Source organism: Haemaphysalis longicornis, unplaced genomic scaffold (genome assembly GCF_048455015.1).
Source record: "Haemaphysalis longicornis isolate Haplotype H1 unplaced genomic scaffold, Haemaphysalis longicornis Haplotype H1 scaffold_13, whole genome shotgun sequence".
Classification (NCBI taxonomy): Eukaryota; Metazoa; Arthropoda; class Arachnida; order Ixodida; family Ixodidae; genus Haemaphysalis; species Haemaphysalis longicornis.
This window is the reverse complement of record NW_027526233.1, coordinates 96386082-96409727: the sequence shown is the minus strand read 5'-3', so window position 1 is coordinate 96409727 and position 23646 is coordinate 96386082. Positions and strand designations below refer to the sequence as shown.

At 46.0% G+C, this 23646-nt stretch overlaps 1 protein-coding gene across 4 annotated transcripts in view; it reads right to left on the bottom strand.

Moving 5' to 3' along the window:
- Positions 1-3651: 3651 nt before the first annotated feature.
- Positions 3652-23646, bottom strand: part of LOC144164421 (uncharacterized) — a 30503-nt gene continuing 10508 nt past the window's right edge. Inside the window, exons 5-10 of one of the 4 annotated variants that reach the window (XM_077694954.1) lie at positions 21816-21945; positions 15868-15924; positions 11635-11866; positions 9172-9241; positions 8276-8347; positions 3653-4980 (exon numbers count right to left, since the gene is read on the bottom strand). In XM_077694954.1, the coding sequence (XP_077551080.1) occupies positions 11841-11866; positions 15868-15924; positions 21816-21945 (213 nt within the window). In that variant the 3' untranslated portion in view covers positions 3653-4980; positions 8276-8347; positions 9172-9241; positions 11635-11840. Of the gene's footprint in view, positions 4981-8275; positions 8348-9171; positions 9242-11634; positions 11867-15867; positions 15925-21815; positions 21946-23646 lie in introns of all 4 variants that reach the window. The other 3 variants (XM_077694953.1, XM_077694956.1, XM_077694955.1) reach the window with 3 other exon arrangements.

Sequence of the window (23646 nt, the reverse complement as noted above, 5' to 3'; positions counted from 1 at the left end):
TCCTCAACGATACTCCTCAGCAACAGCGACAACATTCTTTAATGATGAGATGTTGAAGAGGAGGTGGGGGAGAGTACTCCTCCCTGTGGTGTACCACAACCTCCCACGAGAAATGATTTGTTGGAGCTATCTCCCATTTTTAGGACAGCTTTCCTGTAGGAAAGGAAGTCCCTCACACATCTGTATGTGTGCACGCCACAGCCAAGTACCGTCTGGACGTCCACAGGACCAATAGGGGAATGGAGGATCGCTTGTAAGAAGCAGCAGATGTGGTAAACGAGCATGTCAAGTTGTTTGGCCTCTGCTGCGCTCTGCAAAAATCGGAGTCGCTGGTCGTTTCGCAACACAAGAAATGTACAAAGATTCTCGGAATGACCTTTCAAGCATACAAGACTAACACTACCAAAATTGAGACAATGACAGACCAGGTGACGCAAGATGCACCAGATCGCCACGAAAACACGTGGCATGGAAGAGGTGGACCTCCTTCGGTTTGTACAGGTCTTTGTAGTGTTGAGTACCATAGTATCATAAACGTATTACCCTACGTTCTGCTCAACATCATGATTCGAAAGGCACACAAACAGGCACTTGGACTTCCGGTCTCCACCTGCACTGCAAGGCCTCTTATGCTCAACATCCTTAACACTGCCAGGGAGTTAATTGAGGCTAATCATGCCAATAAATGAGTAAGGCTGGAGGTAACTGAAACGAGAAGGGCGATACTCTCACACCCAGGACTCTCAGCTCCACTTGATCACCCGCCTGCATTCACGGGAAACTTGCCACACGAAATCCTTATGAACATCACGGTACACCCTGTGCACCATGTCAACAGGAGGGAAGCCAGAGCAAAAGCCACATACAAGATTTATGGTAACCAACCAACAATGGCGTATACAGATGCAGTGTCTTATCCGGGTAAGTCTGCAACGGTATCCACCGTAGTCTAAAACGAGCACCATAGCAGCCTTTCTTTTACCAGCAACAATCCTACTCAAGCGGAGGAAGTGACCCCAGTGCTCGCCATTGCACAAAATAACGCATTGATCATTGTCACCGACTGGCTTGTCGCAATGCCACTAAAGGACGCTTGCGCACAACGACACTGCGTATCATCCAGAATCGCCCCCGAAGAGACTAACCAAGACTGTACGGGTTCTGGCACTTCACGGCATCCCTAAAAACGAGGCAGCTCACGCCATCGCCCGGTAATTGACCCACAGAGCAGGCGCCGAGAGCAGGGCTGCCAAACCTGAGCGCAAGCAGCCCTTGACCTCTTACGCAGACATCGCGCAGCAATACACTGTCGAGTCACACACTTGCTCCCTTACACAAATCTCAAGTTTCAGAGCACAAACGCTATTTACACACACTCCAGGCAAATACATTCGTCCATTCTATCCGACTCCACCTTTTCAACCGTCGGACCTCTCCAATTTTGCGGAGAACTTGAACGCTATGCCATATGGTAGGTGGGTGTGTTCAATCCTCACTGATCAGCCCAACCTGCAACTGTCTACTGCCGAGCTTTGGGAGAGGTCTGGACGACAAGCTTCAGCGGGCCCAAAGCACTGTCGATGCTGCCCCCGTGCAAGCCATCTCGGTCTAGGGACGCATCTTTCGAGCTTCGATACAAGCCCACCTCTTGACTTCGATAAATGCTTATTTTCTCTCCAAACTTGCCCGGTCAGATAACAGCCTGCAACTTACCTAGCGAGCAGTAGATTACCATTTTGCTCCCAAATCTCCGTACATTGTTGCTTACCCTCCTTGCTCGGCTATTAGGAACCATGTTCCCCCTTAAAAGTGGTCTGCACAAACAACTTTTTTGAGCATGTTTCACAGGTGATTCCTCGCTACGGTGTACTGGAAGACACAGGTGTGTTATGCGGCAAGTGAACCCATGGAGACCATAGGTCCTTTCTGCAGCAAAAAAATTGTAAGACGCACAAAAGTTCTGCAGTGAACTTCTGTTGCAACCAGCGCCACCTTTTTAGCAACTGATCTTTAAATTCTGGAGAGATGTTTGAGGTACTTTATGAAACGTTATTCCATAAATGATTGAAAAACGACACCATTTACGGTAACAAATTAAGACAGATTTGCAACAGACAAAACTTTAAAAAACCAACCGGTGAACAGCACCAACCAGGGGTGCTGCTCTCATTGTACAAGTCCCTTAATGGACCACCCCGTAAAGGGGCCTTGGATGACAACCTCTCTCTTGTAGTACACTGCATCCCCGCTATAAAATTACAACACCAGCAATGGCAGCTTTTGTGCATCGACACTCAAACATGTCTAGCTAGGAGGTTCCCTTGGTCTGTAAACACCCTTTGATATGTCGTAGCGCACAATGAAAGCCTGTCAACCCTCCACACACACACTGAAAGATGGGCTCATTCCAAATCGATGTCTGTGTAACTCTTACATTTCTACTTTTAAAAATTAGGAAATTTTAATCAGATCTGATGTAGCACATGAGGCAGCATAGCGAGCTTACCTCGTTAATACATTAAATCACTCTTTCTATCTTTATCCTTTTGTTTTATTATGCTGCATGTTAACCAGTATGAAGGAAAACGAAGTTATGTTGACAACCAACTCTGAAAGAAGACCAAACCAACTTTTCCTGTGAAAATACTGCATGGCACAACTTTATTTTGGATGGCTTTTCCAGGCCATTAAAAAAAAAAAAGGCTGTGAAACTAAGTGGTGCAGCATTAAATACAAAGATAGGATTGGTCAGCAATAAACTCGCCCAACTTTCTTTTGTGTTAGCTGAACACTGGGAAAAAAAGCTGAATGTCAAACTAAGAAACTTGGCTAGGCACACAAATTCGGCTACATTAAAATCACTAGGTATTCACATCTGCAAACCAGTCGGGAAAGCAAGTTCATGCGTATTGCAGTCACAGATGGCTGTACGCGAGAACAGAAAACTGTTTTGAAATCAAGAGCTGGACAGAAGCCAGTCTGGTCAGGAAAGCACATACAGCAAGACCTCCTTGCAAGAGACACTCAAGGGACTCTGGAAACAATGGTCTCTTGTAACCGAGGTCTCTTGTATATAATGACGCTAACGTAGCCAACACAGGGAAATCAACCAAGCCATTTTCATTCAAATGTCTCTTATGACCAAGTGTCTCTTGTAACAAAGTTTTACTCTAACAAAAATTAAGGGGGGACGTGGCAAGTAAAACGACTTTTTTATTTATGGACCAAATTGAACCAAATTAGGAGCATTTATGTAGCTAACATAAATAGCTAACCATTTTAACACTAATACAGAAATCAGATTAAAGATACCTTCTATGCCTTTTTTTAAAAGTTAGAAGACTAAGTACCTGAAACTTGCATTCAGCATAATTAACTAATTAGGCAAGATGTCAAGATTTTTACATCAGTGTGATCAGAAATGTATCTTCTGTACAAGCAAGCTATTAGGCTACTGCGTTATATCCTTTAGGCATAAAGAAAGAACAAGGAAAGTTTCACCTTCCTTTCAAAATCTGAAATAGTTTAATGTCGAAAAGAAAGTGAAACTTCGGTCTTTCTTTTTGGATACCCAAAGGAAATAAAGCACTAATCAAATAGCTTCCTTGCACAGAATAGACCTTCCTGGTGATGCTGACATAAAAATGTTGAGTTCTTGCCTGAATACTTAATTATTCTTGGGACAGCTCTGTGAAGGTAATTAGTCTGGTAACTCAAAAAGTATAGAAGATATTTTAAAACTGATTTAAGTTTTGTTATTAGGATAGTTAACTACATAAAATCTCCTAATTTGGCTAAATTTGGTCCATAATTAACAAAAACAGTTTTACTTGCCACGAGACTGCTACCGATCTCAAAAGATTAAAAAAAAAAAGAACAAGGCTCCCATACGGGTGCCGAAATATCTGGTTTTACAAACTTTCGTGGTCTGTGTCACTCTAATTCTGGCTGAGAAAATGTTTTTTAAGGAAACCTACGTGAATGGGCGCAAGGAAGCACAAAAATAAAAGTTTGAATCAAAGAGAGACGCAGTCAAGTATTGGCAAAGAAAAACACAAAAATGGCAACAACCACAAGCAATTGCGCGGGGAAACAAATGTCAGTGTTGCCCCACCCATAAAGTTTCTTAAAATACACACTAGAGAGGAATTTGGTGCTAGCATCTATGCGGCTCACATGAAGACCGTCTGTGTCGTCATGGGCCATTATTATACCCTATGCTCGCCTTACTTTCATCGTTGGCTTGGATTCAAACGTTCAAGCGCAGAGCCACAAAAACCTGCTTTGTTATATATGCCTTTGTTAAAAAAAAAAGTGCTTTGTTATACACGAAGAAAAAAAAAACATGCTGTTTTAAAGCTAAGGAAAAAGGAAGTCAAGCGTATTCCTTTTAACGAGAATCTGTCGGAAAGTTTGTGTTGGCATATCAATGCATGGTGAAGAAGGCAAAGCCGTAAAAAACGCTTCAGAATCCAAATGTCACGCCAAGCCTAAGCCAGCAGCACTGATCTTTTGCCGACATAGATTCCCGGTCGCAGTTTGCTCTCTAGTATACTTACTAAGAAACTCTACGGCCCCACCAACAGTGCACTGTGCATCAGCGACACCTGGTGCCACATCGACGACCGGAGGGGCCACCATGGTGACGGTATGTTCATGCAGTGACCAGGTCCTCTGCCACAAGATGGGTTCTCACAGTACTCGATGCTGACACCCCATGAATGTTTTTCGTTTCCCCATAGAGGCACTGCGGCACAACATTTGAACGCAATTCACTCGGTGCTCTCATCGTATTCCTCCACACATTCAGCCAACGATGTTCGAGGAGATATCACAACATTCGAGTGGAACAACCTCGAAGCGTCGAGAGAACGTTCCCGCACTCCGTCGGTGGTCCAAACTTGTTCCATCTCAGACTACGAAGCTGTGATGTGTAGCTGGTGTGACGATGTTCAGTTTGAAGATGCACCGGGCTCCATGCTGCAGAAAAGGGTTTAAAAAGAAGAGTGCGGTTTTCTGAAGCACTGAATGTGACAGGCTTGACGCAAGCAGTGCACTAATTTTATCACTTCAGCAAAACGAATAAAATGTCGGGCAGATTTTTTCTCAGCAGAAACTCTGTGCTCGGAAATTGTGCGCGTGAAATTGTCGCGCTGTATTTCCCGAACCACCTTTTTAAAGAAGTCGAAATTGCGAGTTTTATAACGTGCTGCTTCGCGAAGCAAGGTTTTAAAAGGAATGCTAGAGAAAGTTGCGAACGCCTTCTAATTACCTGAGGAAAAAATGCTCCAAGTTCCTCCAGAAGTGCGTCCGAAAGCCTCTGTGGCATCTAGCTATCCAATTTGCAGAAAAGCCATAGATGCTTCATCAATACGCCCAGGTACTTATATGCTCAATATGCTTAGATTATGGAGTTTTTACGTTAAACATTAGAAATACGAGGTGGGACCAAATAAATTGCATACTTGAGTGGCTTCATTGCACGAGTTCGCAAGGCAGCTTTGGCACTATTTTGTATTTCGAGCGCAAATGCTATTTTCAGCACTTTTATTGAGATAACTGAAGCATAATCTTTCAAATGCGGCAGCAAATAAGACAATGAGGTGTACACATTCCTGACGATATTGTGGACAACCTTGTGGTAAACCTTTTGCACTTAAGTTTGATGCCTGTGCTACGCTGAAAGTTGGTTACTTACTCCGACTGACAGTTGATTACTCGCTCATAAGCCTGCCCAGCAGGTATACAGACAGTGCACCACTCGATAGGAAATGGACCCATTTGCAGAACCGGTCGCACCGAGCAGCAGACATAAGCACACCCCCGAAGATCTTGCAGTCAAAAAACCCGCACACGAAACTTCATCTCTTCCTTCCGCATGAAGGCATATTGAGCACGTGCAGTGGGCAAAGTGCCTTTACTTTCTTTTTTTGCTTTGATTACTTTCTAGTGGTAGCCAGGTGCTCACACCAAAGACAGCCTCAAACATGCTTGCCCCTTTTATTTGAAAGCTCTTTTGCTCATTTTGCTCATTTAAAATGACACTGCAGGTGTACGCGAAACAGGAACACCAAAACGGAACTTGCTCCTGAAGCACAGAGCAAGAATATACTCGGGAGGCGAAGCGGCCTAATGCTCCAAGCGTGGGCAAGCGACCACGTAATGTCACAGCGATAACCAATGCCAACTACAAAGCTTTGTAGCCGCGGAAACGAAGAAGAGTGTAGCGGAACCCAACAGATGAAATGGTAGCCACAGTTCTTTCCTGGGCTGTGCAGTGATAAGCTGATGCCGGCGGCCGCTCAATTTCATCTCACGTACGCCACAGATGCTCCTAGCTTAACCTATGACGAGCGCTTGTGACGCTATCAAGCTGCCATAAGAAGCACCGCTTCACCCCCCGTCTTGTTCTTGCTCCGTGTTCGGAAGTGACCATATCACCAGCCTAACTACAAGCCTGTACTATGGCGTTCATATTTTCTTCCCGCCTTGATTCATTATTTCATTACATCCTGCTATGGCAGATGCTTCAGGCTCTCTTTTAGACATGCATTAGACAAAATAATGTTGCACAGACTCCCTAGTGGCAACTGTCACATAGTGCATAAGCATATATTCTTTACAGGGGGCTTATCTATGCACGTACAGTCCATACTAACAGCATGTGAACAGTTATCGTAGCATATAATGCGATACTCAATTTGGCTTGAAATCAAATAGTACTGCTGGAGAACTTCAAATATTTGCGAGGTATTTTGAAGCTCGAAAATGGAAACTTGTTTCAGTGAACGACAATGCAAGGGAGAGTTTTTTCAATGAACTTAGACACACAAAGTTATGCCTCGTTGAGTATGAGAAGTGCTCCACTAAAAGCACAAGCTATATGTATTCTTTTGAAAGAGTTGGAACAGTTTGGGCTCCAAATGCATCACACTTTGATGCCTTGCGATCGACCTCTGCAAACATGCATGGCTTCCTCAGTTAGCAGCGACAGGCTTTCCCGCAGTGCACCGGTGGCGTGCGGCGAAACGGCAAGGGGGAGGTGCTTTGGGCGAGCTCCTCTAGCATCCTTAGCATTGGGCCAAGTGCACCTTCCCACTGCTCTTTTGGCACCCTGGTAACGGGTTACACGCAAGCTGTCTCGGCAAGCACCCTCTCGATAAAAAAGCCTCCCCGAGTGCCCCGTTTTCCCATTAAATTATGCGTACAAACTCTTTATTTTTTACCTCCGAAGTTCTTTCTCTCTATATAGGAAATAGGAAAAATGGTAACTTTGTCTGCCTTTCAGCTTCTCGACATCGAAATGAAGCTTTCTTGACAAGGAGGCAGTGACAAACCTGCACAAGCAAAAACTACTCTGTGGAGGCAACTTTTGTTATAAGCCACTTGCGTTAATTTTGGTCTGCACTTTTTGTACATTTACATTAGGCATTAAATGCCCTTTGCAGAAGCCATGTTTGAGATTCTTGTGTGTGCGTGCAGGACCATTGATGGTGCAGATTTCTTTTTTTTTTTTTCTTGTTCTTTCACGAAAAATAAATTCGTGCTCAGAAAGAGACCTACGAGTAGGTGTTGCCCTACACACAAGTTTCCTTCCCAGAGCAGACATGAATATTCATGAAACTGCTGCTAAATTTTTAAAAATAAAAATGTGTTAATTACAGCCTGTCAGAGTGTGTGCCTTCGTTGCGGTAACACTCAAACACTTGTAGTTGAGGCCACCACATCAGATGAACGTTGAGCAGATAAAAAGCACTAAAGCTAAAAGCATAGCATAAAGCCAAAAGCAGCAGGATGATAGTTTCTGTACGCTTGTTTTATGCTGTTAAAAAGCTTGCAAACCTCTTTAAACAAGCTTTTAGGCTGTAGTTACCAAAGCAAGCTTCAGAAATTGCAAATTTCAGTTTCTTTCGTCATAAATAGCAAAACATTTGCTCCTACTTGAACGCAGGCACTGTGATTTGCAACTATTCAAACAAGATAAAACAAAACATCAAACAAGATCAAAGATCAAACAAATAAGGTCAAACAAGAACTACTCAAACAAGATCACAAGCGAAAAATCACTATCAGCACACCGCCACTCTATGATGCACCTACATCACAATGTTCCTCCTCCTCCTCCTCCACGAGCTGCTCTTCTCTAGGAGGCACCACACAACCAGACACGCATGCACACGGCAACACTACGTCCCACAAACTGCCTCGCTAACATGCCGTGGTGTGGCATAACCTGTGCAACACCAGGCCTTTTGTGTGGACTAAAAATACCTACCAAGTGCATCAAAATGCCTCTCTGGCAGCTCCCGCTGAGGCTTTCATCTGTTGACCTTCTCCGCGCCACCTACTGGGGGAAGGGGGAAGGCGGGAAGGAAAAAAAAAACATTCTGGGGGTGAACAAAACAAGTTTAAGGCTTCGAGAATTTCAGGTATCTCCTGAGTTAGTTATGTGTATATATTCTGAGGAAATTTCAGTGTTGTACCAGGAATCCCCCGACAGTTATATTCTGAGGAAATTTCACAATGTTAATAATATCAGGAAGAAATTTTAAGACTGATGACAGACTAACACCGTGGGAGCAGCTCTAATGTGCCTGCTCAGAAAATTCCTATGAGAACTGCCATGCCAATATTTATGCCCCCCAAAAATATTTCACACCGTTTAAGACCCACTGTAAAAGAACTTTCATTGGAAGACAGTGCCACAAACTAAAAACAAGGAACGTTCATCCCATTTACCAGCATAAGAGAAAGGCAAATATCCTGTTCTGCTTAAAAACAAGTGTGCTACACTCGTCTAAACTTTTTAGAGCTCTTCCCTCCAAGTTTGATTGATTGATTGTGGTGTTTAACGTGCCGATGCAACACAGGCGATGAGGCGCACCGTAGTGGAGGGCTCTGTAATGATTTTGACCGCCTGGGGCTCTCTAACGTGTGCCGAAATCTCGTACACACGAGCGTTTTTGCTTTTCGCCTCCATCAGAAAAGCGGCCGCCGCGGCCAGGAATCGAACCCGCGACCTCGTGCTCAGCAACGCACCGCCTTAGCCACTGAGCCACCGCGGCAAGTTCACTCTAATTTTGGAAAAATGTGGCACGACACCTTCACATATGATCGGGTCTCATGCCAGGAAGCTGAGCAAATATTTAAACTTGGAGAATTAAGACTCACTGCGTGTCACTTATCCACAGAAAAGGTTCTAGCAAACACCTGTTGGTCAACACGCCCGTTCAAGATGACACTGAAAAAAAAGAAAAAAATAAATCGGTCAATACCTTTGAGAAAATATTTTTTTTTCAATTGTATTAGGCACCATTTTTATGAAATTCTGCATAACAACCCCATACACACCTCAAGCCACAGTATTGCTGAAATTTGTGCACAAATCTTTCAAAATGACTGCGACAGTTTCCTGGAGCTGCTGTAGACACACGTTAGGAACAAATAAATCTGCAGTTTAACGGCTCCAGTTGCAACAAACGAGTATGGCATTACCAACATGGTGGGCACCTTTAAGAAATGGCATTATGTTGCATAAACAACAAACAGGAGAAATATAGCACAGCTTGGCCACAGCAAACAATTGACTGTAGCAGGTATTCCCAGTCGACACCTTAATTAAACGGTTTTTCGCACATGCAAAGCGCGAGACACGTACTGCATGGGATTGCAGCCTCCTTCCCAACTGCTAATCGCTGAAAAAAAAGAAAAAAAAAAGTACACATAATTACACCTCATCTCATCAAAGGTTTTAACTTGGTACCAAAACAAGAACGAACAAGACAAACGAAGGCGGTTCATTTGTCTAATTTGTTTTCTTCTAGCGTCAGCGCTTTCTCTTGCTCCTGAAAACCTTTGACCATGTCGTACCAACTGGCCCACATCAAGCTGCTGTTACACCTCATCATCATAGGTTCTATGCCCCCCACCACTTCCCTCCTCCTCGCCAGATACAGAGAATGAGTGGCGGGAGGTGTGAGACACATGTGAGGGTACGTGCATGAAGACTGGTCAGGTGCAAAAACACGGCAAACCTAGTCATCTTGAGTGAAAGGTCTGTTTGACTTGGTTCTGCAAATGCTATACGCATTGTGCTTCACGAAAGTTAGGCTAATTATTGATTTGATTCAGCCTGTCGCTTGCCCTGAAGCACACACATGGACAACCCAGCCAGCGCGCCATCCATGGCGAGACTGAGTGATCAAGTGACGGCAAAGCAGCTGTTCAACCCTTGCCTAATCACGTGGTCACACCTGCCACACTCTCGTACCAGCGGCTCAAGGTCATTGCGACATGATGAATGACCTTGAAAGACACGGTGCGGCAGAGATTTCGCTCTAAAAGTTCTTAAACCAGCGGAGCACATGTCTAATTCCTCTATCCCACCGTTGAGTTGTGGCCGAAGTGTGGTTTTGACATATTCGCCCAGTTTGGCTGGTAAAAAACTTGGAAAGCAATCAGATATGTGTGGCGGGAAGCTGAGAGGTGCTGCCCACGAAAGCAGCTCACGATTACTGCACTCCCTAATGCAAACTTCACTCTTGTCGGTCACGGCACATATCTGCTGCGTCTCAGTAAGTGATTCCGTGATGAACAAACGGACGGTGGCGCGCACTACTCTGCCGTTATCTCGCCGGCCAGTGCGTCGTTGCAAATCGTGTTTGAAACTCCCACGCCAACGTCACATGGTTCGGATGAGCCTTGCAACAAAGAGGGCGCCAGAGGACCACTGTGTGTGCAGCACACGGCGTGTGAAGGGACTCTGTGGCGATGCCTCGGCATACCGCCCCCCTCCCCCTCACACTTTCCTCCTCCATCTTCCTTCGGTGTTGCCTTCATTTGATTGGTTACAAAGCCGGCAACGCCGCCAAACCACCGCAGCGGATGCCTAAGTGCTGCGCATTAAATAACGAGTGGCTCCATACAGACAAGGACAAATAAAAAAAACAGATACAGTAAAAGGTCGTTAATTCTACCTCGAAGGGGACGATAAAGTTGTTCGAATTAAGCGGAGTTCGAATTACCGGGTGGAAGCTAGAATGAATGAACTTTGCGCCACACTTCACGGGAAGAACACAAAGAAGCCATGTCTCGACACGTTACCGGAAATGATAAGCTACTACGCGTTTGTTGCACATGCCACGTGATCGCAGGATCACAACAGTGACCGCGGCACAAAGAAAACCTGCAATGGCGGTGCGTGCTGCGGAAGCGAAATGAACTGTCACAGCTGTTGTTTTTGATTTTTGTTGTTTTTCACCTATAGTAAATTTGGTTTGTTTTGGATTTGCCACACATTGCAATCACTCTGGACCAACTTCTGGACCGACTACACAGGCCTGTGGGGACCCGTGGTCCCCACACGGCTGTGCCGGCGCCAGGGCGTCAGTTCGAATAAAAAATTAACCGGGTTCCAATTAACGAGCTTGCACTGTACAGGTGTCTGTATCTGTCTTTTCTTCTTATCTGCGTTTTCTACTACTTTCTGTAAGTCATGAACCAACTATCTCAGCAACAAGTCTTGTTGAAACGTGTCATCTTTCACATTTACCTATGATACAGCTGCACTGTCACTCGTGCTTTTACCACGCACCATTCGCCAAGAGGTCACGCAAAGTTTCCCGTTTCACTTACTGCTGAAGTGAAGCCTCGAAGCTCTTCTGGTGTTTCAGCTTTGATGATTTCGTCCAAATGGTGGTTTCTGCTTCTTATAAAGGAGGAGGACACACGATGATGAGTGGTGCACTAATGAAAGCATGACGCGTGGCCAAAAGCCAACCACTTGCACACGCCAGTAGTGCAAGTAGTGCAACTACTTGCACACACCAATGGCAGCAGTTTCAGAACGCTGAGCAGCCAGGCTTCCCTGCATAGAAAGGTACAGGATTGTGATGCAGGTGGTCGCTTTCACTCTATGGCTGCTTTCACTGAATACCAGCCTGGATGAAAGCGAACGGCACAGCTTCCACCCCCATTACTTTTTCATTTGAAGTTCACGCATTGAACATTGGACCTTGGTTATACTCGAGGGTGGTTAACTGGGTTTATTGAAGCTTAGAGTTAGTGAGTACATGGCTGAAGGAGAAAAGAGAAAGTAAAGCAGAGGTCAAAGTTCACCGCACCCAACCGATGTGAAATGGAGAGGAATTCCAATCATTGGGCCACATGTTGGGAGCCGTTTCCGTCTCGGTGATTTGGTTGGGGGTCTGCCATCTACGACGCACTCAGCTCGGCTGTGTGGCGCCATCTGTTAGCTCCCCGTGTAACAATTACCGGCTGTTTTCTTGCACGTTTAGCCTTGTTACATTTTGGCAAGGGGTAACAGACTCCAGCCACAGCTACCTGCGTTGCTTCAAGGTTTCAGTTAGCGCAGCACGCAATGTCGCCACTCGCCGCACCATGCAAATCATAAAAAGAAATAGAAACTTTTTCGAAAAAGTTTCGTAATCGAAAAATCAAATCGAGATTGGCTAAAAGGCGCACTGTAAGGGAAGGCTAAGGATTACCTTCCGACCACATGGGTGTTGCCGCATGGGTGCTTTCACTTTTAGCCTCTCACTCAGTGCGTGCGAGAAGTCATTAACTGAACCCCCTGTCCCCAAGGAGAAGTGCGCTTGCTGAGGAACTTGTGATGTTTCATACTACATTGAATGTGACGGCGAATGGGCATTTGATGCTGGCATGCAACCACACTACCCTAATCCTTGGCATGGGATTTCCAAAAAGATGCTTAAACTGATTGACATACGGAGTCATCCAGTATACCTGCGTTTCATACACCCACGTTTGAACGTGTCTTTGCTTTTGTGGGTATATACAGCTACTAAAGCACCACTACCAAAAAAAAAAAAAAAGACAACTTCGGTGGTAAGGACTTCACCCACGTGAGCGAGCGTTCATGTATTTGTGCTTGATCAAAAAAATTGGTCACCATCCTTCCTGCCCTGGGGAAGCGGATGTCCGGCAAAGCTGCTGTAAGCCAAATGGTGATGTAGGAAGGTAAGAGATGTCCCTTGTCGTCCGGGCAGCCTTGTCGTGTGCGTCCAGCTAGTGTCACTAGGCAATGGTACACAGTATCGGCACTCATTACTCCTATTGTTCCGTACTGCCGTTATGATCTTTGGTCAGTCCGCATCAAGTGACCTTTGTTCACAGTGCGACGGTTCATGGGCGCTGCCATTCGGTTGTTTATGCATTTTCGTCGGTCAACTCTGGTAGGCTTAGCTTACCTTGCCCTCCCTGCTCTGCGGCTGCGTGCAATTGATGTCGTTCCGAACGCGAACCAAAGATGACCCGTGTAACAGCATTTCAGCGGCAGAAGTGTGTCAAAGATGCCGTCTTGCTGCACCTTCAATAGTGTTGTTAACAAACGACCCGGTCGATCTTAACAGCGAGGCCGGAGATGCGGAAATCTCGCTACACTGATCAAGGCCCAAATGGCCGCCGTTGCTTGCCTGCGTGCCTCAGTGTGGTACTCTAATACCTTATCTACTGACACTACACTCGGCTTCTTTGGCAGCAGCAAATGCTGGGTCCTCCCTAGCCTGACGCGTGCGCTCGGCGTTTTGGTCAAATACTGCTCCGTTTAGTGATGCTAGTCCTGCCCAGCCTTCAAAGATAATCTGCAAACATATCTTTACCTGGAACACATAGTCCCATAGTTCACAGGGGCCTTAGCATCCAGAATGTGGTTACAATGCTTGGTTTGTGGTTTCCTTGAACGAATTCTGAGCTCTATGTTGTATGCCTCACTAGCGTGACAGATGCGCTCGGTGTCTTGGGCCTTGGCGCATCGGTGTTTTTGCCCACGGATATTGTTTTATACCACGGCGATAAAACCGTTGGGGGGTAGAGGTATACAGCTTTGCTGTAAAAAATTGTATTAAAATATATATGAAAGATTAGGGTAGGACGGCAAAGTAGCGGAAATATATTTGCCACGCGTTGCCGCAAAGATGTGTGGGTTCCTCCTAAATGTGCTGTGAATAGAGGGAGTATCTATTTGGCTGGTCCCTCCAGTCACTAAAAGAGGCCACGCACGGTAGTGGCTTCACTGCAAGCCAGCAGGCAACAACGCTTGGTTCCTTACTTACTCACACCACAATACTGGCAGAAAACTTCTTTCCGGCTCATAAATTTCGCACGAGCAGCATTCCGCTACAGCTGACGCTCCACTACAACCCGAGTTAGCAAACAGTTCTCTAGTGAAGGCTTACAAGTGTTAGGCTTTTTTGCATGCCGCCGAAGCTGCGCTAAAAAGTCAACTTGAAGAAGCCTGAAAATTGGAGTCTTGTTCAACGAAACCAACTACTATTACAGCTCCATTACCACATGTAAATTTTAAAAATCAAAAACTTCGAATGCTTTCACCATAAAGCTGTGCTGCAAATCAAATTGAATAGCAAACGCTATTTGCAAAGTATTTGAATATTTGCACACCTCTTCCACTTTTCTTTAATGAAAACGTTGCAGACAGTTAATTTTGTAGGAACCAAGTTGCCAATCAATGCTTGGCCTCGTGCTTTTGTTTACGTGCAAGTGTGAAAGCAGCGCGACCGGCCTGTCTTCATGATTGCACATGCCAGGAATTCGTTGCGCGACTACGCCTGCTCAAAGCTATGCGCCATGGACTGAACAATTGTTTATAACAGCCGTGCGCACCTGCCCGGGGGGGCTCTGTTTATTTCAGAGACAGCTGCCAACGACTTAACCGGACACCGCTACCACGGAGCACAATATACGGACGTGACTCTGCCACTTCTGGACCTTCCACAAGGACCACCGGGTTTTAAGATGTCTATGGCACCAGTCTACTGCCGCACAGCCTGAGCCCTGGGAGCTGTTGAGAACGGTACTTGTCTCCCCGCAAGCTTCGTGACGAGAGCACAATTGACCGCCGTCAAGGGCAGCTTGCACCAGCTGTGAATGCGCTGTCGCTGATACTTTGGGAAGGACCTTGCGGAAGGGGGCCCGAGCTTTGGCTCACTTATGCCTACTCCCCCCCATCTCCTAACTCCATTTACGTAGACGCCGCAGAATATAGACACTGACCAGCTTTCGCTGCCACTATTATTACAGGAGTCGGACCGATGCCAGCGGCGGCAGCCACCCCCACGAGGTCGAGGAAGTGGCTATAGCACTGGCCATAACACGCCCACCGCAACAACTCACATATGCTTCGATTCTAAGGCAGCTGTACAAAATTTCACACAGGGACACATCTCCCGCACTGCTCGCCAAATTCTCCTATCCTGCCCTCCTCCCAACAAAATCGTAACCCTGCACTGGACCCCCAGCCACATGGGCTTTGGCGGTGCAAAAACAGCCCACGATCCCTTGCTTGCTTTTAGCGACATTACCACACACTACCGCGCTACAACGCCCCTCACACATCTCTTTCTTCACCCCTGGACGACAGATTATGACGACAATTACAGTCACATTCCCAGACAAATCCTCCGCTACATCTATCCTACATTACATCCACACCCAAACTAAGAAAAAAAAAAAAAATCTCAAGATCGTCCGTGGCACCAGTCTTCAACCATGCAGCCTTAATTGCCATGAAAAGCGAAAAAAACCACTGTGTTGCTGAACCACCGTTTCGGCATACATCCCTTGCCGGAAGCAGCGAGGCTGCACAGCTTCAAGTTCACTTGTTCATTCAAAGCTGTAAATAGTTTATGTTCTGATTAAACTCAAATGAACTGTTGCATCAAAGACAACTCAAGACAGTGTAACTGCTGAAAGTCCCAGCTTGCACACTGATAATGGGTAGAAACTGACGGCAGAAATAAGTGCCTTCACATGACCAGAGTACAAGTGAATGCTCTATAAGTGCCGCACAAGGTACATAAAAATTCCCACCTGGAAACGTGGTTTGGCAGCCCGCATCGCACAAGGGCCTGAGTGTGCACTGTACACCTGTAAAAAAAAAAAAGAAGGCAACGTCAGCAAATCCAACCCATTGCATAGCTGGCCTGCTTTAACGAACGAAAAAATTAATTCGTACTACAGTCGAGTCTACTTATAACGATACCATTTATAACAATATATTGGATGTAACGATGAACAACTATGGCACCGTCCACATTTGCATGCGTTCTATGGTAAAATCAAACGCTTATTACGACACTCCAGTGCCGCGACACACCTGAATCCAGTTACAGCATGCTCCGAAAATGCAAGCAGCAACTGGCTCTCAACGCCGACGGCATTCGCTGCTATGTGCCTCGCATCCTGTTGACCCCTTGGAAAGCGAGTCGACTGCGCTGCTTACCAGCAAGCAAGAGCAGGAGGGGAGCAGTTTTGCTTGCAATGTCCCTGCACCCGCTCGCTCGCGTCGTGCGTTTGCTTGTTGTGTCACGTGCGCACCGCTCTGGATGGACCTTTTTAAAAACGATAGTCTTTCTTGGGCTACTTAAACCCAGAAATTTTGGTCTGTCTGTCTGTCTGTGACTCGATTCAGCCACCCGGCCAAAGTAAAACAACGCCTGCGCAATAGTCTTATATAGTCACAGCTAAATCTGCCTGTCTAAGACCGGTGTAATGTTCATACTTGTCAACATTGTTGAAGAAGAAGACATTACACAAATGTAAGACAACAAATTAATACAGAAGTGATATTTGCACAGTTCCTTTATAAGAAAATCATACATGCTTTATTTTTGCGAAATTATAAATACGTACTTGATCAACTGCAGAAAAAAAATTTACTCCGCCGTCGCCTGCTGTCGTCTGCGCCACTATAGCTTCTGGTGCCATTTTAAGAAATGAACCGGCAACAGTTACGAAAGGTTCCACTAGATAGGTTCCACGTTCTTCTTGCAACGCACGTGGAGTAGGGAAATGCGGTTCTATAAACATTGAAGTACGGCACCTCGATTAACGCGCGTCTTCGCCGTACAGCAGCGTTGGCATCGAGGCACCCGGTTCGGAGCAGTGGAACGCGGGAAATTTAAAATGATTTAAGGAAACCTTGGGAGGAGCGCGACACAAGAGGAACAAAATGATAGGTGAGCAGGAAGGCGAAAGGAGGCATTTACTTGGCAAAAGTCGATAAAGACTATCATCTCTTGACGACATTTGCAACAAAAGGAGCAGATACGCGGCCAATTTTTTTAGTACTGGTCCTCTTAGAGGCCACCACGGAGAACTAAAAATGGCAGTAAGACACGCCCCCCGAAAAGTTTGGCTTTAGGAGAACTCGTGCACGAAATACCCTGGTCCTGCAGTCCCTCCCGCACCCACATGTCAGCCGAACCTTGTGCACGTTCCCGTGACTAATCTGCAGTGGTCAAAGCGCCCCGTTTTTTATACCTTTTTTTTTTATTTTCGTTACCCTCCAACCATAGCAGCCATATGCTCGCAGCGTGGTCAGGCTAAAACGTGTTTGCCCCTTTTTTGTGTGCACGCACGAACCCACCACGAGGGGTCGAAATGGAAAAAATAAAAACGTGCAGCGCTAGACAGCATAGCCGCCCCCCAACCAGAAAGCTGAGGGGGCCGTTTTGTTTATTTTGCCGGAGGCGCCTGCCAAGAATAGCGGACCGGAAGCCCGCGCATGCGTAGATCCCTACTGGAAAAAGGTCCATTTGGCCAGGTGCCTCTTCAACTGCCACAGTTTTCCCATAGAAGGGATGTCAGGGCCGATGTTTTGGAATTGTCCAAGTGCCTCACTAAGGAGGCGATCATTGCATGGATACGTGCTGTTGACAGCTGTGACACTCACCACTGTGACGATGCAGGTGCGCAGCTTACTCAGGTAACGACTCTGATGATGCAGCTGCACAGCCTACTCAGGTGGGGTATTCTTCGCAGGAGGCCCAACGCATAGAGTTTCGTACTAATATATACTAGAGAGAAATCTGTCGCTGCAGTCGTGGGCCGCTGTGGGCGGCGCCATTGCCGCTAGCAACATTCCTCGCCTCCTTGGATTAGCTAGCCATATGGCTTTTTTTTTTGTCTCGAAGCCAAAATCAGCAAAAAAGGGTAACATTTTTATCTTGTTCATCGTGCATTAGGCTTCTACATAATCACTGACAAATTAATCTTTCTGGAGGTTGCATTTTACAATAACAAAACTAATTCGATTATTCTTCTGCAGTAATATTGTTGCTTTTTCACAGCCAGAGCCAACTTTTCAGCCAGTTCATGAGCCATGCCAAGGACAAGTGGAACGTGCCTTTCCTGGTACATCATGGAACGCTTGCCGAAGCACGGCTACCCTAGACAGTGGCGCCAGATTTCCTTCTAGTATACACTATTATGAAACTCATGGCCCAATGCATGACACAGTTCACCAAGGACCTTTTGCTCAGCTAGGTATATAGATAGATGCACTTATACATGGCTCTTGAAAAAGATGTGTGCCAGCTTCATGTGCAGCAAACAAAGCTGACCGACTATGGCTTCTTTTCTGCCAATAAATAGTGGCACGACCTTGCTTCCAAGCGAGTGAAATGTTTCGAGCTCTGTTTCGCCCTTGTACTTCGCAACCCGCAATTTAACAATCGTCGGTTATAATGATGGCATTTCCTTTGCACTTGGACATTGTTATAAGTGGAGTAGACCATGCACTGTGGGCTCCGGTCCTTCTTTAAGGAAAATACTACAGATATGTGGTGACGATAACTAAACCTATTTTTTTTTAACTAGGAACGCAAGCAACAGCCTCCTGAAAAAAAATCACACGCCATTCCACTTTCTGAAGGTGTATGACCAGTGAACATTTTAGTACATGACGTAGAAGGGACGTAGAGTACAGGTGAAAGTTATGACGAAATTTTATCTTTCTTGATCGGTGATGGCAGTCATGCCTTAAAGGGGCACTGACACAAAATTTTGAAGGCGAGATAACTTCGGAGATAGATTGGTGGGGACACATATACATCATCTGCAAAATATCAGCGGCGAATACAGCCTAGAACATATTAAAAATCAATTTTAAAGTGTGCGAAACGCAACCGAGCAGCCAGCAGAGGACCACGCGCAATCGACATCCCGAGGACATTGTGTAAATAAACAACATCCAAACACGTCACGAGTTTGTGTTTACCGCTTCCGCACTGCCGGCTCGCCGCTCCAATCGGAGGGCCGGAGGGTGGAGCTTCTGCTCTCGAGAACGAACGACCCGATCGTTGGCGGCGGAGGCGCCGTGATTTCGTCAGCTAATCGGGCAGCTGGCCGCGACCAAAGTTGTACAGCGATTCCAGGCACTGCGCCGGAGGCACGAAAAGCCCACTGAGCTAGCCGCACGGTCGCTGTGCAGGCGTCGGCCACAGCCGCGAAGTGGCCCAGGTCGGCGCAGGTAGCTCGAGTGATAGCTTGTTACCGCTGCACGAAATTGTCCCCAAGTCCCGACCATGGCGGCTTACATGAGAAAGAAGTTAAAGATGCGATGGCGGGTTGCATTAAAAATTGTCATTTGCGCCGCTTACGAGAGCGGCACTCGAATATCCGCCGCAGTGCTGAGCCGAACACATCTGTGGCGGGTTGCATTAAAAATTGTCATTTGCGCCGCTTACGAGAGCGGCACTCGAATATCCGCCGCAGTGCTGAGCCGAACACATCTGTAGGCGGACCTGTAGGCAGACCGGCCGGCTGCTCCCAGCGCGCGTCTTGCCACCCACCGTCTCGAGCGTCGCGCGTCGTTCTTTAGCCGGGGTAGCATTTGCACTCGCAGCGCCTGCGTCACATCCACGGTCGCTTTTTAATTAAGCGCCTCACGAGATCAGTACGTGGGGGCATTCGCAGAAACTGCCGTCGATGCGGATTCGACAGTGCTACAGCGGCTCTGCTTTGTGATATCCCTCCGACGGTCACGTGGTCAGCTTTGTTCACACAAAATCCATAAAATCCATCGTTTCGCGGCACTCGCTGAAACCGAAACTGCGACTGGCCGCATTGAAAATGCCTCTAATTAAACAACCGTCGCACGCTGAAGCAAATGAGGTTTCTACAGGTTATAAGTAGGTCACTAGCTACTTATCGCAACAAAAAAAAACAAGATGCAAAATTTTTGTGTCAGTGCCCCTTTAAAGGAGCACTGACACGAAAATTTTATGTTACACTTTTATTGCTTTTATCGAAGCTTAATGATCTGGCGAACCTGAAACAGCACTTCAAATACTTCAGCGCGCGATAGGTAATTACATTAGACGGCCTGAAAATCGTTTGTTTTAAATTCCCGCGCTTTCATCCAGAACGGCGCATATGACAGAATCCCGGCCTCAGCCTCACCGCTTTGTGCGGACGTCAGCGGCGCCCGCTTGAGAGGGTGTTGTGCCCGCTCGCCGCTCGTGGGGCCGCGCGCGTGAAGTGACGTCGCAAGTTTTTGACAAGCACTGTAGCGTCACTTCTTTTGGCTTCACGGGGTGGTGTCACGTTGATGTCCATTTGCTTCCGTGCGCTGCTCCGTCGGCGCGATAAATGAGATCCAATTGAACTATGTTCTTCGCGTCGCAGGCCGCTCATATTTCAGCCAGGGTATTCTGTTGAGTGAAGGAAGCGAACTGTATAATAATTTTAACGCCGAAAATTGGTGTCAGTGCTACTTTAAGAAAGATGCACACAGTTACAGCCGTTTTCTACTATGCTTTCATGACAAAGTTGGCTTTGCCACAAGCCATTGTTGCACATGGAGAACAAAAAAGCCCAGAACCCAGTCCATCCCTCACTCAAACCCCTTCATCCTGTACGTGAAGTAGCGGATTACTTAAAGAAATGCTCTCTCGACACATTCAGGGCATGCGTCGCTTTCAGGCCCATATCCTGAGCTCCTTCACAAGTAAAATGGCCATCCCGGTGCCTGCTATAACTTTGCACTCACCACTGAAGTCATAGGCTGTTTGAAACATGAGAGGACACTCTGGGACATTCATTTCCAAATGTAGGCCTCGCACTACAGAATGTGAATCCTCACGAGCTTTTGTTGCTAGCCAAGAAAATTCCAGGGAAGCATGGCCACATCAGCTTTGCTTAAAATTACTATGCCACTTCATGGTACACCGTCTTTTTCTCAGAAGAATCTGCTGTTGGGCAAGTTATTGGTAAGCTATGGCACACATTGCGGCACGAACCTCTACACCGTAATGTGTTCCATAGCATGCCTTTTACATGGAGGCCTAGTCTGCAGCCTGGCACCACCACAGAGGTGTGGTGGTGTGGGCACAAATATTGTCTGCTGTCGCAATAACACACAAATTGCAGACCGCTCTCATGACACCTTGCGTGCCAAAGGCTTTGTCCATCCGGGCGAAAGTGTTTAGTATAAAAAAAAGCAGAAATTTTAGCCCAGCTTCAAGCGAATAGTGGACTTAAAACCACATGACCGGGTTTCTACACACTTTGTGATGCAACGCAAACACATTATGCTTCAGGCCACTGAAGAGTTCTAAGGCATGCATTGCCTCTTTGGCCATTGTTCCTTCCTGTGTTCACGTGCCTTGAAACGTTGCTCCGTATACGTTGCGCCTTGAATCATGTACAATAACGCATCCATATTTTGTAACAACATTGGTCCTGATTGAAATTTGTATTTTTTTCCTTCCCTCCGACTCTATGCACTAAGTTCTGAAACGTATTTATGAATAAATGAATGAACGAATGAATGAATGAAAGACTGAATAGATAAATAAACAAACTAACAAAAGAATAAATAAACAAACAAATAAATAAAAATTCAATAAATAAAAACTGAACATTCCCCACCACAGCTCCTACGCCAGTCGAAATGTGGCTCACGTAAGCACTATAGTCACATTTCCCGCCCCAATACTCCAGCACGAAGCTCCAAGGTCAGAAACAGTGGTCACCTCTGTGCATTGCAGGGAAGCCGACTTGCGTCTCCTGGCTGCAGGATGCATCGTCAACGCCGGGGTGGTATGTCCATGTAGGGACGGTGTGGCTAGCGGTCTTCGATGAACTCGCTTCAAACTGCAGAGCCTGCGCAACGCTCAAAATTAAACGAACAACATATACGGCCACATGTTCAACCCAAGCATGCAGATCAGTTTAAAGGGGTACCAAAGATTATTTGTGCAACCCTTCAGTCGTGGCTGTCTTTTTGTATCTGTTCCTGTAACTAGAAAACAAACCTGATTTCAAGACTTCATCAGGATGGCGCAAGGCTGTTGTATAAACCATGAAAAAATTATGCCTTGTGCGATGATGTAGAAGTGAGCTTCAGTTGAAACTATATAAGCTGGTGCTGCATAGGCATAGCCTATTCACTAACTCAGCACACATTAAATATCAACCATACATGCGCATTGTTGTTAAAAGCTCCACACAGTGACAGCACTGCGTTATCCCATTTAAGAGTGTGTTTATGTTCATACGTAAGGAATAAAAAACAGAACTCACAAATAATTCTCGTGAAATGGTAAAACTGCAGCTAATTACTGCTGGTTCTTTTATAACCTCTCCCCTGGTTATTACAGATTTAGAATGCACAACACGAAAATTACTAGCAAAGTAACAATGCCAGCTACAATAGGCTTGTATGTCCTTTGTCAAAGTTTTCTAGGCCATTCCTAAGACTTCTCGACCACACAGAATTCAAAAAATAAGCTTCCCATTTAGATGCGACAAAAATCTTTTATCGCCGTAAGAAAGAAAATTGTTTTCTCTAGCTTTCCGGCATAAAAAATTGCAGCCTCGTTCGGGACGTAACCTTGTACATTGAATTTTGTGTGGCCTGCGCGTTTCCGGCTTGGCTTAGAAAATTTTGACAAAGACAGTAGTTCCTGGTGAAGAGGACAAAAAAACTGGTTTCACATTCAATGCGGCACAATTCAGGGCTTGCACTGATGACGCATATAATCTCTATACAATTATAAAAGGACTGCACTCATTCTTTCACTCGAATATGCGACCTCAAAGGTAACAGCTAGTATTTTTAGCGCGTCTGTGGTACCCAAGAAATGCCCACTCACACTCCTCATGTATAGTCGCACAGAAACATTTTTCAACATTCAATTGTCTGGACAGTGAATAGAGGACTCGGCACGAATAAATAAAACTTCCGCATGTTTACGAGCGCTCCACAGACTATTTATGGTCTTCAATCAAAAGAGGGGTTTTTGTGGCACTTGGTCTTTTAACATTACGTTCAACAAATGTTGAATGTGGGTTTCAGGCATTGTTGAAACTGCACACAGACTATGAGGTGCAGCGTAGCAGAGGTGTATAGATTAATCGATCCCACCTGGGAATCTCCGATTCCAGCTAAAATGTTTGACACATTGTCAAACGTTGACGTTCCAACGTTTGCGGGCGCAAATGTTGAACGGGTGGTCTTTCAACATCCCTCATTTGTCTACGATGCCAGAAGGGTGGAGCAACTCAGATCTCCCAGCCAGTTGAATAAATTGCGTTCGCGCGGATGTTTATGCTAGAGCTTACGTCGGGCAGCTTTCAATAATGAGCTATCCTCAATTTCTTGACTTTGATACAGCCTGGCTTGCTAGTTTTACAAAAATGTTAGCACCAGGCTATCAACCTTGCCTCTTCTACTTCCCGACATTCGGAGCTTTTGTGAGGAAAGTTGCTCTCCAGCTAGGATATGAAGTGGACAAGTTTATGATGCCAGGAATAACAAACAGCAATTATCTCACCAGTAACAACTGCCGACATGTCCAACAG